We start from the raw sequence: 18313 nt of genomic DNA, 5'->3' as shown, positions 1-18313 counted from the left end.
CCTCCACATCCCTGTCCTACATAATTTACACCACCACTTACCTGTCCCACATAATTTACACCTCCACCTACCTGTCCCACATCATTTACACCTCCACCTACCTGTCCCACATCATTTACACCTCCACCTACCTGTCCCACATCATTTACACCTCCACCTACCTGTATCACATCATTTACACCTCCACATACCTGTCTCACATCATTTACACCTCCACATACCCCTCACACAACATTTAGACCTCCACATACCCCTCCCACATTTAGACCTCCACATCCCTGTCCTACATAATTTACACCACCACTTACCTGTCCCACATAATTTACACCTCCACCTACCTGTCCCACATCATTTATACCTCCACATACCTGTCCCACATCATTTACACCTCCACCTACCTGTCCCACATCATTTACACCTCCACCTACCTGTCCCACATTATTTACACCTCCACCTACCTGTCCCACATCATTTACACCTCCACCTACCTGTATCACATCATTTACACCTCCACATACTTGTCTCACATCATTTACACCTCCACATACTTGTCTCACATCATTTACACCTCCACATACTTGTCTCACATCATTTACACCTCCACATACCCCTCCCACAACATTTACACCTCCACATACCCCTCCCACAACATTTACACCTCCACATACCCCTCCCACATTTACACCTCCACATCCCTGTCCTACATCATTTACACCTCCACATCCCTGTCCTACATCATTTACACCACCACATACCTGTCCTACATCATTTACACCACCACATACCTGTCCTACATCATTTACACCTCCACATACCCCTCCCACAACATTTACACCTCCACATTCCCCTCCGACAACATTTACACCTCCACATACCCCTCCCACATTTACACCTCCACATCCCTGTCCTACATCATTTATACCTCCACATCCCTGTCCCACATCATTTACACCTCCACGTACCTGTCCCACATCATTTACACCTCCACATACCCCTCCCACATTTACACCTCCACATACCCCTCCCACAACATTTACACCCCACATCCCTGTCCTACATAATTTACACCACCACTTACCTGCCCCACATAATTTACACCTCCACCTACCTGTCCCACATCATTTCCACCTACCTGTCCCACATCATTTACACCTCCACATATATGTCCCACATTATTTACACCTCCACGTACCTGTCCCACATTATTTACACCTCCACGTACATGTCCCACATTATTTACACCTCCACGTACCTGTCCCACATTATTTACACCTCCACGTACCTGTCCCACATTATTTACATCTCCACGTACATGTCCCACATTATTTACACCTCCACGTACATGTCCCACATTATTTATACCTCCACGTACATGTCCCACATTATTTACACCTCCACGTACCTGTCCCACATTATTTACACCTCCACGTACCTGTCTCACATTATTTACACCTCCACGTACCTGTCTCACATTATTTACACCTCCACGTACCTGTCTCACATCATTTACACCTCCACGTACCTGTCCCACATCTTTTACACCTCCACGTACCTGTCCCACATAATTTAACCCATTATTGAGCTTGTTAGTGAATCACCTGAAAACTGACGTCTTTATGAGCCATACTATGATGTTTAACACCCCCCCGACCCCATGGCATGATTAGTCATTGGGAGGGGTGTACCAGGGGATCTGCACCTTACCTTTTCTCCTGCTCTGAGTATAGTGCACATTAAGCTGCTAAATTTCTCTGAAAAATCAATGTGAGTTAGGAATTGTACAGTAAATGGTTATTCGCAGAGCGAGTTTGCCATGAGAATGGCTCGCAGGACCCAACTCGCACCTAATAGGATTGACCCCTTTACAGTAAAGAATCCTTCCTGAGCTCACGCTGATTACAACGTTCTTCCACTGTATGTGACATGCACAGTGCTAAGTAGGAGAAACCCATTAGGAAATTCTTTGTATTCATCTTAGGATATATGTATACTTACTAATTAGGACACTATCAGTGTAAATGAGGCAGGTAAGAGCTAGTATCTTGTCATTAATGCCACAAAAAGAATAGTTAATTGTTTCTCAGTTCCACTGATTTGGAATCACATTGTGGATCCATAATGTCTCTATTATTATACGTATATCTAGTGTCAATCAGATCTATATTGCTATATGGAGAGAAGATTTGCCCTACACATTCATCCTGCCCCAATGATTGATACAATCTACATTCCCTATCACACACCCGCACGTATAATTAAACCTATCAGTACGTTTTTGGAATGCGGAGAAATCAGAGCACCCAGAGGAAACCAACGCAAACAATGGAAGAACATACAAGCTCCACACCTGGAAGGGTATTCAATATGAAACGTTAACTTCACTGTCGAAGTTAATGTTTCATATCGGAGTATTTTCCTACGTTAAAGTCTGGTGCGGGCTCCCGCTTATACCCGTATTCAATATAAAATGAACGAAAACGGGAAACTCCGAAGTTGGATTTGTGTAAAAAGTTACAAATTTTTCCTTAAAATAATTGTAAGACCCCCCTAAAGTTGTAAAAACATGGGGGAACACTATGGGTACCCCCGTTTTAGCCTTTAATTGAAAGTCGGGGATTTAAATAGCCGCAGCAGGTGTTTTTTTCCCAACATTGAAGAAGTGATGCAGAAGAGCACTTAGGTTATTTTTTCGTTTTTTTAAGTGGTCCCATCAAATTTGGGGTACATGAAAATGGGTACTAGCATATTTTGGTGTCCCTAAAGTAATTTTTTTTAAATTCTGCATTTGTGCACCTGCCGCATACTTGCAGAATAGCCCTGAACCTATTTCCCTATTGTTTAACAATTTTTTCCCATTTTTTTTTTTGCACCCCAATTTTTTAATTAATTTTTTGGGGTGTCCCTATTTTTTTTTTTTTACTTTTTTTGAAACAGTTCTTTTTTAAATGTCATTCTCAGGGGTGCAGGCTATTTTTTTTAAGCCTGCACCACTAAACCCCAATTCTGCACTTTTTTTCTACACCTATTCAATGGTGAAAAGTTATCACCGTTTTTTATCAAAGACTTTTCAAAACAACGATAAGTCTTTGAAATTGAATACGGTGTAAAAGTAAAACCTGCGATAATGACGTCATAATTGCGATATTAAGGCAAAAACGATGTTATCGCACCCATATTGAATACCCCTGTTGGAGTGCAAGGACTCCTTGCTAATTAAAAACACCCATGAACAGGTGGGAGGGGTGCTAATCAAGGTGGGAGGAGTCTCGTCCTTCCAGTGTACATACATACACACAGTACAGAATACATAGGGGGAGGGGCCCTAGATTGCACACCCTAAGCACAATGTGTGGTGCTACCTGCTGAGACTTTTAGTGCTGCAAGCAGAAAACGAAACAAATGCAGGTGCACACTGAAACCATGCTGAACCTAATAATACTGCTAAATTGCATCAAAGAAATTGCATCAACCGATGTCGCAGGACGTCATCTGCACAAGCGCAGTGCAGCTCCTACACATGCGCAGATCAAAGACGCGAGATTTAGGGAAATATCTAATTTATATAAATCTCTGCAACAGGCCCTAAGGGGCATATTCAATTGGGCGCGAGGTTAGCGAGGTAAAATACCTCGCACCCAATTTTGGAATACTGCGGGTATGCGTGCTCCCTATACCCACGGTATCCAATTTAAACAGTGGTCACGGGGTTTTCACTTACCTGCCCGGGGGTCTCCGGTGGAAAAAAAGAAAATACGCACCTATTTGAATAGCAAATGCTATTCTCGCACCCAATTGATTATGCTGCATTAAGTTGAATTTATCAATGTAGGTAAAGCTACTAAAACTTTTTAAATTAACTTCTACAATTTATATGGTGGTTTATTTCTATTTTTCGCTAAATGGCAAGACAAGTACAAATCCAAATCTCCTTTGAAAATCTCTCTGGGGGTTGAAAAATATGGCTGCAACGGTCTAACAGCGCTCAGCGTATCACGTGAATATAGGGGATGTGGGGATTTCAGAGAGCCCACAACATTATTCAGGGGGGTGGTCCAAAGCCTCTCTGCTCACTACATCCCGTGTCACGTAACTGTGGTTGCCATAGTAGTTACATAACACTGTGCAGAATTCAAACTCACTAATAGCAACAAAGCAAGGAAAGATGACAAACACCAAGATTATTATAGCCTGCCGCATTCATTTATGTTGAAAAACACATTGTTTCATGAGGATTGCTACTAATAGCACAATGTCTGGAGGCAATAATGACATAGCCAGTAGTGAAATGTATTTGAAGCCACACATTTGTAGAGAGGATATCTCGACCTCCAAAAGACAGCTAAGATGTCTAATTTAAAACGAAATGATATTGTAATTATATAGTAATAACACAACGGCATAAAATAAGTAAGAAAATCACAAGTCGAGTGTTTAGTTTTTGTCTTTTTTTTTTTTAATTTGGCATTTGTTATTTGCATTTATATTAAGCAAAGTGCATCTTTTTAATTTTTCTCGTTTATACACATTGCACAATACATAAATAATGATGCTTATAAAACGTCTTTTATATTTACAAGTAATAATATATTTATATATAACATAAAATACATTTTTTCTTTAATAAATCTCAGTTTTAGGAGTCCATTTTTTTTTTTTTTTTTTTATTTCTTTTCCAAAGCACTACATTGCTTTAAGTTCCAAAGAGTGCCTACTCTTGTTCATTCTAGACTTCGGTATTTAGAAAAATAGCTTATGTTAAACATGCTCATTGAGCTATAACCAATGTTAATGTATCATACTCCACGTATGATATATACAAGAAATGAAGGTTCTCTGTGCATAACTTGTACCTTATAAGGAGGAAAATTGAGCAAATACTGTACGTTCCAGATATATAATCTTATCAAACACATGAATGAGCTTTAAGTGTAGCGGTCTCTCACACACAGTTTAGGCAGCCATCTTGTGGGCGGCACCAGTAGCCCCAATCAGATTCTGGCTATTATTTATCTAGTACATCCTACCAAATGATAGCTACAATCTGGTTGGTATTTTGGGCAACACCTCCACTTCTCCATTGTAGAAGGTTCGATAAATCTCCCCCTAAGGGGCAAATTTACTAAAGTGAGAGAGCTTTTAGAAGTGAGTTTTAAAAGTGATGTAGCCCATAGCAACCAATCAGATTCCACTTAACATTTAACTAGCACCTTCTAGAATAGCTAGAATCTGATTGGTTGCTATGGGCAACATCACTTTTAAAACTCACTTCTACAAACTCTCACTTTAGTAAATTTACCCCCAAGTGTCTATGAACTGTGCAATTTCTTGTATTGTAAAACATTCCCGGTCTTACCCCAGTATATGTGGAATGGTCACTTGGGATAGGCTATGCCTAACACCGGCAGCCAATCGGAGAGCCGGCATGCTGTGATGTCACAAACAGAAATTACCATTCCAATTTCTGCCATAAAATAGGGGGATGTATTAATTTATATCTACAAGCTACAGTGCAAAACGTATATAATTAAAAAAAAAAAAGATTAATACCGCTAGCAATTAAGGGTTTTTTTTTTTTTTAAAGGTTGTTTAAACAATACTCTCTTGCACAGTATATAGACTTATTACTCACTAAAAATATAAATGAAACCATTGACCATTGAGACCCGTTCGGTTTACACAGAACAGCCGAAAGGATTGAATGCTTATATATGTATATATTCACTTTATGTATACATATATCATAAAAAGAGTTAAGTTGTCATATGTGAACAAGGTTTTAAAAGGCAGCTATAAACTTGCATTGGTTTATTTAAAACAACAAACCATATGTACTCCTCTCAAAAATAACAAAACAGAACAAAAAAAAAAAAAAACTATTTGCGTTTGGTGACTGGCGTGATGGGGGAGGGGAGGAGAGGGGTGGGGTAGGTGTCGTGGCGGGTCGGCAGTGTTTTTTTTAGTTTGGTCTTTATAAAATTGAAGCACAATCACTGCACCCCAGAATTCAGCACATATCATTGCACACGTCAAACTTAACAACTGCGTTCGGCGAGGTTTACGCCGATCGAGGCATGTCAAGGCCGAGGTTGCCGGCCGCGAACGAGAGACATTTGCCTGTAATAATGTAAGCGTGTAAACTCTCCGCCACATCATACCACCACCCTGCACAAGACATTCCCAGCGTCAGCCCTTGGTAGCTACTGGCAGATATTTTATTTGTATCACTAGCTAACTTGGACTTAGCATCTCTGCAACTTGGAGCCAACAAGGACTTGAGCTGAGGACCTCCCAAGTATTAGGCAATACAGCGAGCGGGGAATTCCAGTTAGTTGGTGTAGGACAACCTGACGGATCCCCAGTTGCTGCAGAACTACTACTCCCAGCATTCTCACACAGCATTTTTTCATTTTTTGTGTATTATGGCCATTTGCCTCTCTCTACCCGGGCATCAGGAAGAAGGTCTATGAAGGGTTACCTCTACATAAAAAATAAATACTGATCTACCCCCTTGCATTAATAAAATATGTTGCAATGAGTAAGGACTGAGACATGAGAAAGAGGAAACCTGTCCTTCGCTTCTCTCCTTTGCCAGCTTTCTCCGTGAGACATCATTCACACTTTATAAGAAAAAGTATTTGAAGAACCCCACAAAAAAAAAAAAAATCTTGACATAAGCTATTTCTCAAAACAAAAAAACAGAAAAAAAAAAAAGTGAAAACAAAAATTTTTGCACAAAGAAGCAAGCACTCGGAAGGAATTATTAGCAGCATGTAGTCGACGAGTCCAATAGTCCCCCTCGTTTTTCCGAGTCACCGGTTATTAAATATCACCTCCAGCCAGCAGGGGCAGCTACTGATAAACTGTCTGGTGTAGCACTGTCCCCAGCCTTTCACGAAGCTTATCTGTACAGTAAATCCAGTCCACGGCTGTTGCATGAACTCATGGTCATTAGGCCTCTGCAAACTGTAAGCCTTCTCATAGTCAAAAGCTTTGATGGAGAATCCTGGGAACACTTTGTGGACCAGTAACGTCCTAGAGTCAGGGTTGTCCAGTGTGGCCGACTTAATGAAGATGGGGTAACTGCTACGGTTATAAACCCAGACGCCGTCCACCTCCTTCGTAAGCTGGATCCCATATCCGATTTTGCTCCGTACTTTCTGCACTAGCTGACTTTTGTTGTCCGAATTTAGCTGTCCTATGCAGAAGCCATTCCCCTGAGGTAGGTCATAGAAGATATCTAGGGAATTCTCTTGGACAGAGTACAATCGGCCCACCCGTGTTTTTTCTTCCCAGTATGCCACCACGCACCAATGGGACGGGTCCCCAGATTCTTGGAGAAGTTGGGAATCTGTTAAGAGAAGACAAAAGAACATCAGAAGGACGGTTCTTACATTTCTGTAGTACTAAACAACCATTAAATAAAAAATAAAAAAAGGAAGTAATATACAATTTACTTTGTTGTTGGTAAAATATTACTTATAGAGTACATATAATGAAACATGGATGTTTTAATATGTCTATTGCTCTGGCTTCTAATTACCTATATCAACAGTGCCACCTAGAGGTTATGGGAAGGTAATGCAGTCAGCAAATGAAAAATGCTTTGAGTTTTAGTAATAATATTTAAACAGTGCACCGCCCAGGAGCTTTATTCAGCAATACAAGTTCATAATTCCCATTACAGAAACTGCATAAAGCTATAAAGAGTAATTTACGCAAACACAGCGGAGCAATGTTCTCCGTCTTCACGTGCTGCTGAGTCGCACTGCCCATGCGTCACGATTTTGTTTGTACAGTGGCACAGAACAAATTTATACGCATGGGAGGTGGCTCAAAAAAAAACGAGTGGAGCTGGGGAGTCTTATGGGAGTTTCGTAGGCTGTTGCGTACAGGGACACACAGCGGAAAAGGCGGAAACAAACAAGCATCGCCGCCAACTGAGTTTTCCTGTCTACGGTTTTTATGCTACACCAGATTATTTTCCACGAAACGATACACCTATAATAACTGTGGCCATGTGGCATGCAATGTTCTGAGACAGAATGAGAGAGCGCGTGTACAGCCCACTATGTTATAGAAAGCGAAGTTGAGATCTAGATCTGACCTGTGGTGTTGCAGGGCGGAGACCGGCAGCCTTGCACTAAGGCCTTAATTGTATATTTCTATTAACAAATGCACCAACCAGCCACCCCCCAGCTACAAAGGAAGCTTGTTTACCTCCATACAACACCACCCAGACACATCCACTAGAAGCAACAGGACGATAAATGTAAAAAAATCAAATAAAAAAAAGTTTGCACAAAAGCACTCGCCAAACACACACTTTAGTAATACAACTGGCTGAGTCTGCAAACAACACTATTTTTTTCCGGGGACATTGAAAAGCCAGGAAAATGCTAAAAATATTCATCGGCTTGTAAGGTAATCTGGCAGATAATTATTATATATTTTTTTTCAAGGCTGTGGGACAATGATGCTTGCAGGGGGGGGGGAGGGAGAGCATTGTGTGGGGAGGCTGGGATATAGTACGGGGAGGGGGGAAGAGTTAGAAAATTCCATATCAAGTAAGCTGGAGGAATTCGGACAAGTTTAGGTGTGTGTACTCGGTTGCTGCAGTCTCCCCTTTCGTGGTGCCTCACAATACTTTGCTGAAATATCTCTATCCGATTGAAACCTGGCACCAAAAAAAGGCAGCTAGCAGGAAAAAAAAAAAAAAAAATCAGGAGGGAGGGAGGGTTAGAGAAAAAAAAAAGGGGGGAGAGCAGGGTGACGAGGGAGGGGAAGCAAGGAAAAACTATCAAATTACCTTTCACCTAACCTTTGGAAACTTCAGTACTTTCATGCAGAAACTCAGAGAAGCATTTATAAGTATAAAGAAAAAAAAAAAAAAAAGTGTTGGGAACAAGCATAAAACCATAACACAAACACACAGACACACACACACAAAAAGTTGCATAACGCTGTAAAAACTGTAAGAGGTATAGAAAAAGAAGTTTAATCAAATACTTTTATTCTGGGGGGGGCACAGTAGGGGGAAGGGGCATAGATGGCCCATTTAAGGATTGTATTTCAGAGGGTAGAAAGTCAGCTTTTTAGAACACGTAGATGCACACACAAACCCATAATACTTATACATTTAGAAAAACTAATAAAAAAAAGAAAAAAAAAAAAAGAAAACTTCAGGAAATGTCTCTGTAAGTTGACTCGATGCAGCCACCCTGTTGCGTGAAAGAAAATCCTTAAGACTGCATTTTATGCCTTTCATCTCCAGGGCCCGCCAGTACACCCAGCAATTTTCAGACAGACGTCAGTAAGGAGAAGTTTTCAGATTATGGTAATTGCCGAGCCCAAATAAATTGCAGGCTTGGTGAGTGTAGCTAGTCTCCTGTTAACCTCTTATTTGCCTGTGCTGCAGAGAAGCTTTTCCAGACCCCTCCCAAATAAGACAAACAAAAGGGGGATATTTGTGGGGGGGGAGAGGATAAATAAAAGTTTCCAGTTATAAGCACCTGGTGTGTTGCCAGTCATCCATAATGATGTGCATTATAAATGCCTTTGCTGCTGCAGAACATCTTCAAAGACGTTACCGCCCTAAAGCCGCTTTATGCCATGTTACCTGGCCTAAGGTCACATCCTCCTGCTTACATGTGTTTTTCTGATACCCTACGACTGGGAATCTCCAAAGTATTTTAGGTTTGTCGCTATATAAAAGACGGTAGTAGGGCATAGACTGACCCCCTGTGAAAATTCCAAAAAGGCCAATGACCTACCCAGAATAAAGAGAAAAAAAAAAATGTTGAATTAACTATAGATCTTAATTATAATCCATCTAACCAGGGAAGCGCTTCCACAAGGCCGATACCATGCAAAAATAATCCGTAATCCTAAATGTATTTTAGGGAAAGACGGGAGGGTGGGGGGTGAGGGGGATTCAGATAAATAAACGTGCAACTTGCAGAGCATTGGTATTTGCCTTAATGGGGTTGAGGAAAAAGTCTGTAGTTAGCAGAATAAAAATGAAATTCTTCAGAACCACCAGGAAAAGAAAAAAAAAAATCCTTTAAGTTATTTTTCTTCTCATTTTTCGTTCCACTTTTTGTTTATTTTTATTTCCTCCCTCTACACCCCAACATGAAAAAGAGCCTTCCAGCGAAGGGGGGCGATGGGGAGCTAGACTAGCCTGTGTGTGTTTATGTATGCATTAGTGAATACCACATAACAGGCCGCTCATCGCCACATACAAAGGCTTATTTAATTGGCAGAGCGTATAAAATGATCCATCCTGGCGCGCAATGAGCAGGCCAGTTATTGAGGAGAGAGGGGGGGGGTCTACAGTTCATGAATGAATTTTACCAGCTTCTTCAATGACACTGGGCTCCAAGGACAATTTTTCTTTTTTTTTTTAAATAATTGCCAAACTTTTTAATGGTTCCAAGCCAAGATACACTATAAATACGTTGACTAAGCTCTGTTTTAAAGGACAGCACTGTTGACTTGATGTCTAGTCATTAGATCTATAACAATGCCATAACTGTGATTTGTTTCCCTCCCTTATACATGAACATATGGATATAATTTAGAACTGTATATCGGGCCTTTGTAGGGGCTGATCTATGTAAAATAAATCACAGAAGCAAGGAGGCAGCCTCTACAGCGCCCCCACCAGGAAGTGTAGAGGAAAATAGTCTATCATTGAAAACTGGATAGGATTAATACCAGGGCCGTAGCTAGGGTAGTGCGGCCGGTGCCATCGCACAGGGCACCACAGGTCAGGAGGCGCTGTTTGGGCCTGTCAAATTTCTGTTTATTATTATTCTCACTTGTAGCTTCCTCTTATTTCATCCCCAGCATCTCCTGGTCTCTCCTGTCTCTTCCCTGGCCCTTCCCCATGAGGCCATTCCCCTTTTTTGGGTGCATTATGAAAAATGAGGGGGGCGCCAATGCTCTTTCTGGCACAGGGCACCAAAAAGTCTAGTTACGGCTCTGATTAGCACCTTGTGTGTTTTCGCTCTGCGCATTCTCAAGCAGGGTGATGCGTATTTCAAAATGCGTCTCTGCTGATGACCAAAGAGGCCTAACGTAGGCGTTCTCATAGGAGGCAGAGTTCAGAGAGCGTGCATCTGCGTAACTGCGGGTCACACTGCGTTGGACATAAGCTTAAATGCGCCTGGCGTATCTTCCACATAGTACAGGTTAGGTGCCGGTGCGCTCTCATGAGGACTGATAGCAAACCGGGAGGGAACATAGGGGAGGGGAGGGTACACCGCCAGAAGCGTAAAAAAGTCTGCATACGGGTAAATATCCGCATATTTTCCGAACACGTAGTTTTGGAACAACGTGCGCTCGTTTTACTTCCAACCCTGCATCGCCGCCACCTCTACGGCGGGCGGAACAAATGTTGTGTGTGGGTGAGGGGGACAATTGTCACTTTGGTATAGTCAAGTGAGGATAGATGGATCTTATACTAACAAAACAGACATGCAATCCTCCGGCATAATTAGCAGAGATAATGACTTGTTACTACAGCTCCCGATTCTCTTTGTGACGGTCTCAGACAGCGCGAGAGAGAGAGAGAGAGAGAGAGAAAGAGAAAGAGGAAAAAAAAGGTCTTGTCTGTCTGACTCCAGTGGTTAGAAGAGAGACTGGCTTCCTACATCCCAAGATTCAGAGGCTCTTCAGCCATGCAAATTATAGAGTGCTTTTTTGTAGGCTGAAGTTAAACTCGGCTTAATAGCAAAATGCCTTAGAGGAAGGGTGGGATATAGAAGGAAGCCAAGACCAATTCACATTGTATTTACAGTATGTGTGATGCTGAGTGTTTGTTTAACCCTTGCATGCCAGGAATGGCCTCCGGTGTGCACCGCAGTAACCTACAGAAACATCTCTTACAAATATGACACCCAATTTTATTTCATCTTTTCCGTGCCCGCAAGTCACAAAACTGTGCAACGTCTGTCGGATCCTTCAAGCTGGCTAGTACATTGCAACGTACTTTTGGACATTTAAATTGCTAATACAGCAAAAAAAAAAATTCATTCGGCCTGAAACTACCTACCACCAGAATGCCGTTCAGCTAATCCAGGCCCAAAACCTTTATCAAATCCTATATGTCACCCGTTCGCTGTGGAGGCAGCCAATTTGTAAGCCAATACTGGTGGCCAGTGCAGCCTACCACTTTACTAGGAAGGAACCAATGACTGCTGAGGCATGAGGCACAAGGTAATCTCACTAGTTTCTAGTCAACCGACAGATCAAAGATTGGATCATCCCATTGGCTGCACCAGAGGGGGGGATTTAAAAAGTTAGCGCCCGAAAGATTTCAAGACATGATTATATTGAAAGAGATTTCTTTAAACCATCATTCTTAAACTAGAGCCAAACAAAAGATGCAAGATGAGAGAGACAGGAAAGAATGTAATATACCCTCCAGGGATCAGAGCATTATAAGGAAAACAAGCGCGCGTACACACACACACACACACACACACGAGAACCCTTATAAATAAGTGCTAGGCCTGGGGGAACCTGAGGCATCAAAGTGTTTTGCATTAACCTAAGTCAATTAAACCAACCGAGCACATTTGCACTATCCAAGCTCCAAATAACACAGATCGTCTCCTGTTTCTGTAGCACACATCCAGAAAGGTGGTGAAATTGTAAAACAATGCAAGCAGTTTTCCACGCATATGAATAGACATCAGGCGCGGACAATAGGTCACTTTAGCAAAACATGTCTGAAAATAGAAGCAGCCACAAAAAAAAAGAGAAAAAAAAAATGGGCTGAAAAGGCAACAAAAACAACAAAAAACATACGCGAGTAAATAGCAACACATTAAACCACGTGTGCCACACTGCTGTATGCGCCGCACCTAAATTGGTGGATCTGATCAAGCGGCCACGCTGCCATAAAGTAATGATGAGCTAGGATGAAAAAAAAACAAGATGGCCGCTGGATATGGCCTTTCCCTGTCACATGGACATTAGAATTAACTGCAAAAACATGAGAGGAAAAAGTAAAATTCAGTGCAAACGTGGATCTGTTCCGTCATCCGTTCCATGTACCCTTTTATATGGTAACGCTCAGCCTGTGGTAAAAAATGTTTTATACGGATGGGAGACAGCGTTCTACCTCAAATTTCAATAGGCAGTAAAATGTATATTATCATTTGAAGGCGGTTACTTTTTCGCCGACCACGGGCACACAAAATGAAGAGCTGCTTATGTGCCACTTGGGGGGGGGGGGGATGTGTCTTCTTGGCACTAGAAAGCGCCAAAGTAAAAGGTACTACCATAAATACATGTGCAATCATTAATGCAACTTGTCTCTGTGCTGAAATATTCTCTGAAACAAACTCTCCCCCCCTCCCCCTCCTCCCTATTCTTTGAACAATTATAAAAAACCATTTGCATGAGATACTATTTCTTAACATTCCACTCAATAAATTCCAGTGCTGGATCTGATGGGGGGGAGAGATAAATCCCTGGCTCTCTGCTTTCTGCCCTCCCCCTATAACTTCTTTCTACTCCCAACCCCTTCTCATTCTTTGCAGAGCGACAGTACTTAGCTGGGGAAACACACCAGCAGCAGGAGCCAGGTTGGAGACAGTATGCAGACTGAAAAAGTTAATCATTACTTGTGTCTGCCTTCATAATCTAATCAAGTCTCCTAAGCACATGCTAAACTCACATCCACACGCACATTTATGGCAGCAGGAATATACTCTCGCTGGAAAAATACAGCAGCGCGTTGATGTACAGACATGTGCAAAGAGGTGGTGGGGGGAATAAGTTTGCATACACAGTTATTTGTTTTATATAAGTAATTGGCGTTCTGAAATGTTTCGAATTCGTGGTCTTCAAATTGGGCAGTAAAAGAAAAAAAAAAAAAGAAGAGATTTAGGCGGTTACGCAACGGAGAACCTGCACATATTTAAATTATGAACAACTTCTGTGCTATGGATACCGTTTCCATTGGGATCGATAATCCCTATTAGCATTTATGTCATTGAAAACTTGAGATTTCTATACTTTTAATATTTAAATGCTTAAGCTTTATATGCAAAATGTGCATTATTTTGGCGGTTTAAAATAAACCGCACTATAGTCCAATAAGAGGCTATACTTTGGTACATCTGAATAGTCACAGCAGATATATAGAGGTTTAAAATAAACCGCACTATAGTCCAATAAGAGGCTATACTTTGGTACATCTGAATAGTCACAGCAGATATATAGAGCCTTGGAGAGAGATAAAATGGACAAAGATAAAGAAAGGGCCTAATTCAGAGCCACTCGCTGTTTGCGAGCGCTCGCTCTGAATCAGGGCGGTGGTTTTTACATTTTTTTTGCAGCCTCCAGGCCGCTCGCTAAGCGCTTTTGCGAGCGGCCTTTGCGAGGGTCACGATTATCGAGACCATCGGGCTTGCGAGAAGACCCTATAGTAGGGTCTCAGCTCTCGCAAGCCCGAGTGGACTTCCTGCTCTAATAGAGCAGGAAGTCCACTACTGACATCACGAGTGCCGCCCACAAACGCCAGGTGTTCCTAAGGGAACGCCTGCGTTTGTGCAGTCACCCACCCTCCCCGCCTACAAAACGGGGCGAGCTGTCAATCAATATCGACAGCCACCCCGTCTTGTAGCGAGACCCGTTGCGACGGAGCTGCCTTCGCAGTAGGGGTATCGCGCATGTGCACGCTGGAGGCGACGCATGTGCATTCGGGGGTCATCGACCCGCTTGCGAGCGCTGTGCGCTCGCGAGCGGGTCTGAATCAGGCCCAAAGAACCAACCAATCAGCTCCTAATTCATTTTTCAAATACAGGTCGGGATGCATGACGCATCGCAGGCGGGCATTTTGCGTATTCAGGAAGATGGCGTTAACCACCACAAGCAAGCTTGGTGCATGTGAGAAATGCAGTCAAACCCGCATTTTGGGGGTTTGACTGCATTTCTCAGGATGCTGTATCCCACCCACAGCCTGTAAAGTGACAGGAGCTGATTGGCTGGTACTTTATCGCTCTCCAGGGCTTAGTACATAGACCCCTAGTCCGATGTGCCCTGAACATCGGTGATAGGGACAGTGTTATTTCAGTGTATTCCATATATACTACTGTAAATGTGATTGCAAACTACAGTTTACATGGCGATATTACCTTTTAAGATTAAAAACCTTAATATCTAGGAGACACGACAGCGAGATCAGGAACACAGACATCTGATCCATGTCTAACAGGCACAGACGTCAGAGCAAGGTTAAAGTACAATTATTGCTCTAGTTTTATGCCCTCGTGTACTCTCCTGTCTGCTATATTTATATAAAACACAGACAAGTTTTATAAATGGTGTCTGCCGGCTATAAATGGTGACTGTGTGTTATATCATGGCAATAAATCACGGCATCCTACACTTTATGCCTCATGCCTCAGCAATGGCACTAGTTGTTAGTAAACCAGTTGGCTAATTCATGGTTTAGCGGGTGTGGTATGTAAAGTCGACAGTCAGAATGTCAACATGGACATTAGCCTGACAAGCAATATGTCGACATTCACAAACATCAACATGGTTAAAATGTCGACATTTAACATTTTGACACCACAATGCATATTTTAGCCTAACTCCTAACCCTAAACCTAACACAAAAATGTACTGTTGACATCATGGTGTTGCCATGACAAAAGTCGACATTAGTACGCCGTCAACATTTTTTTTCTTGTCGACCATATGCCCATATCAACATTCATAACCTGCTGACATTCTGGCGTTGCCATTCTGGCTAGGAGAATACCGATTTAGCAAACAAAATGGCTGCCTCTCGTGCATGTATGGGTGATGGCTGTCCTGTCTCTGGATCCGTATCATAAAAGCTCTAAAAACTCCACTCAGAGTTCAAATATAATGGCTGGCCGTCTTTAAATAATGGCCATTTCACAACACAATAATATATAATTATACTTTTAACCGCTGAATGTTGTGACGTAAAAATGTTAATCATGTATTATATTTATATATGTCATTTTCTTTTAAATGTTCATTCGTAATGAAGTAGATTTACTACAATGTCTAAACAGAAAGTTGAGGTGTTCCCCATAGCAACCAAACAAGATTCTGGTTCTCATTTTCTATACTGTAGAAGATAAACAATAGCTGGAATCTGATTCGTTACTATGGGTAACGCCCCCAATTTTAATTTAGAGGTGTTAGTACCTTATACTAATATGTTAGTCTACAAAGGGAACCATAATTAACTGTCAAACAACATGCTTTGACTCACAAGGGAGTACTGACTTAAAAAAAAAAAAACACCATATATTGTATTGTCAACTTAGTACATGGTGTACAGTAAGCATTCAGCATAACCACTGCAAAAGATAACACATTTCAGTCCTGCGTGCGGTAGAGTAACCACAAAAAGAAACACCTGTCACAGACACCCAGTGAAAGCAGCCAGTTCGCGGCCCGAAATTTATACATATCGGTTCAAACATGAAGTACCCCAAAGGCCTTGCTCATATATTACTGCGCTCTCATGGTTGAGGCACAGATTACCTCAACGTTGTCCCTTGTTTCACACCACTTCATAAAGTTCCATTCTCCTGAAGATTGCTCAAGGCCACAAAATGGTGGCATGCCTTACCAGGTAAGTAATAGGGCGGGCAGCGATCAAACCTTTTACATGCAACTGTGCAACATTAAAACCAGTGGATAGTTTTCCTATTTTTAATGTGCTTTTTCTTGCTTTTATTAACATGTTTCTGGCAAACACAGTCTGTTACATTAGAAGTGAACCAGTGGAGACGTTGCCCACAGCAACCAATCAGCTTTCAAGTAGCATTTATCAAGTACAGTCTATAAAATAATAGGTAGGAGCTGATTGGTTGCTTTGAGCAACTTCTCCACTGGTCCACTTCTCCACACTTTTCACTGCTTGATAAATAGACCCCATTATTTCTTGTTAGTGGCATATTGCTTTCAAAAACTGAGAAGAGAAAAATAAAGGCGGAGCAAACTTTAGAAGAAAAAAATTCCAATAGTTTTTGGGGGGGGTTTTTTATAAGTGAAGCACAAAGATAATGACACAGGGTGTGGAGCAAAAAAAAAAAAAGAGGCCAGTGGCCGCCAAAACCAAAACTTGGCGGCCCGCAGCCAATAACCTCAACCTTCTTGGCCTCAGAGTCTGGGGGAGGAAGTTGAAAATTGATGAATTTAGTAAATTCAGTGGAAAAAAAAAAGCCCTCTACAAATTAGAGGTGATCCGCTGGTATTATAGGTTTTAAGTCACAAATAATATAAATAACCAAGCAAATTAAAAACAAAACAAAACAAAAACTCTTACTAACTGAAAGAGAAGCTTTTTTATACTTATTCTTGAGATCAGTGCTTGGCACAGTTTTCAGAAAAGGAACAACGCAGCTTCCGTCCCAGCCTTAATATTTCCTGTAAGTACCAGTAAGGTGAATACTATTATAGAAGCGCCACATCGGTAACTCTCTAGAGATACTTCAGGGTATTGAGCTGTACCAACAGTAGCGTAATGTAGGCTAGATCACTAAAGTACCAACCCATTCTCCACGGCCTCACAAAATAAACACTAAATATGCAAAGGGGAAACATTGGATCCAGGAATATGAAGAAGAAAAAAAAAATTTCAAAAACAGTAACCCTTTATTTTTTATTTATTTTTTCACATTACATTAGACCAACTTTGCTTCCTTGCACAGAAGACAGCATTCACCAGAGAAAGTCACTTGGCATGATTTTGATTTATGCCTCAGAATTTAATAGTGACGATAAATGTATCACTAAGAAGGGATGATGTACTAAGCCTTGGGGAGAGATAAAGTGGAGAAAGATAAAGTACCAACCAATCAGCTCCTAAGTGACAGTTTACAGACTGCAGGGCCCATCTACAGCTGATTGGCTGAAGCACCATTTACCACACGCAACAAATTTTAAAACTCCCTGCATATGATAAAAGTCGTTGATAAATAGGCCCCTGTGTTTGAAAAATGACAGGAGCTGGTTGGCTGGTCCTTTATCTCTCTCCAAGGCGTTAAGACATCTACCCCAAGTGTCACAACATTCATTTCATTAATAAAAAAATTGAAAAAAGGCTACACGTATAACAAATTGCCCCAGTGCAATCAATTTGTGGTTGTCAGGCTGTTGTGGAACTACAAGTAACAGCACGCCGCTCATGCGCTGCTATGAGGAGGAGGTTACGCCGCAGCTGGAGGCCACGTGCTGCCCGCCTCTGTTAGGGGACCTGCAGGATGGGCACCTCTAGATGTGAAATAGCTGCAGCCGCAAATGCTCACTT

General features: G+C 41.7%; 1 protein-coding gene across 2 annotated transcripts in view; it reads right to left on the bottom strand.

Annotated features, from left to right (window-relative positions):
* Positions 1-4502: 4502 nt before the first annotated feature.
* The window catches only part of SMAD7 (SMAD family member 7), a 30059-nt gene continuing 16248 nt past the window's right edge, over positions 4503-18313 (bottom strand). For both annotated transcript variants that reach the window (XM_088476490.1, XM_088476492.1), the window contains exon 4: positions 4503-7348. In XM_088476490.1, the coding sequence (XP_088332616.1) occupies positions 6810-7348 (539 nt within the window). In that variant the 3' untranslated portion in view covers positions 4503-6809. The remainder of the gene's footprint in view (positions 7349-18313) is intronic.

This window comes from Taudactylus pleione, unplaced genomic scaffold (genome assembly GCF_031769625.1).
Source record: "Taudactylus pleione unplaced genomic scaffold, aTauple2 ptg000189l, whole genome shotgun sequence".
NCBI lineage: Eukaryota > Metazoa > Chordata > Amphibia > Anura > Myobatrachidae > Taudactylus > Taudactylus pleione.
The sequence above is the reverse complement of the archived record's forward strand: the minus strand, read 5'-3'. Positions and strand labels throughout refer to the sequence as shown.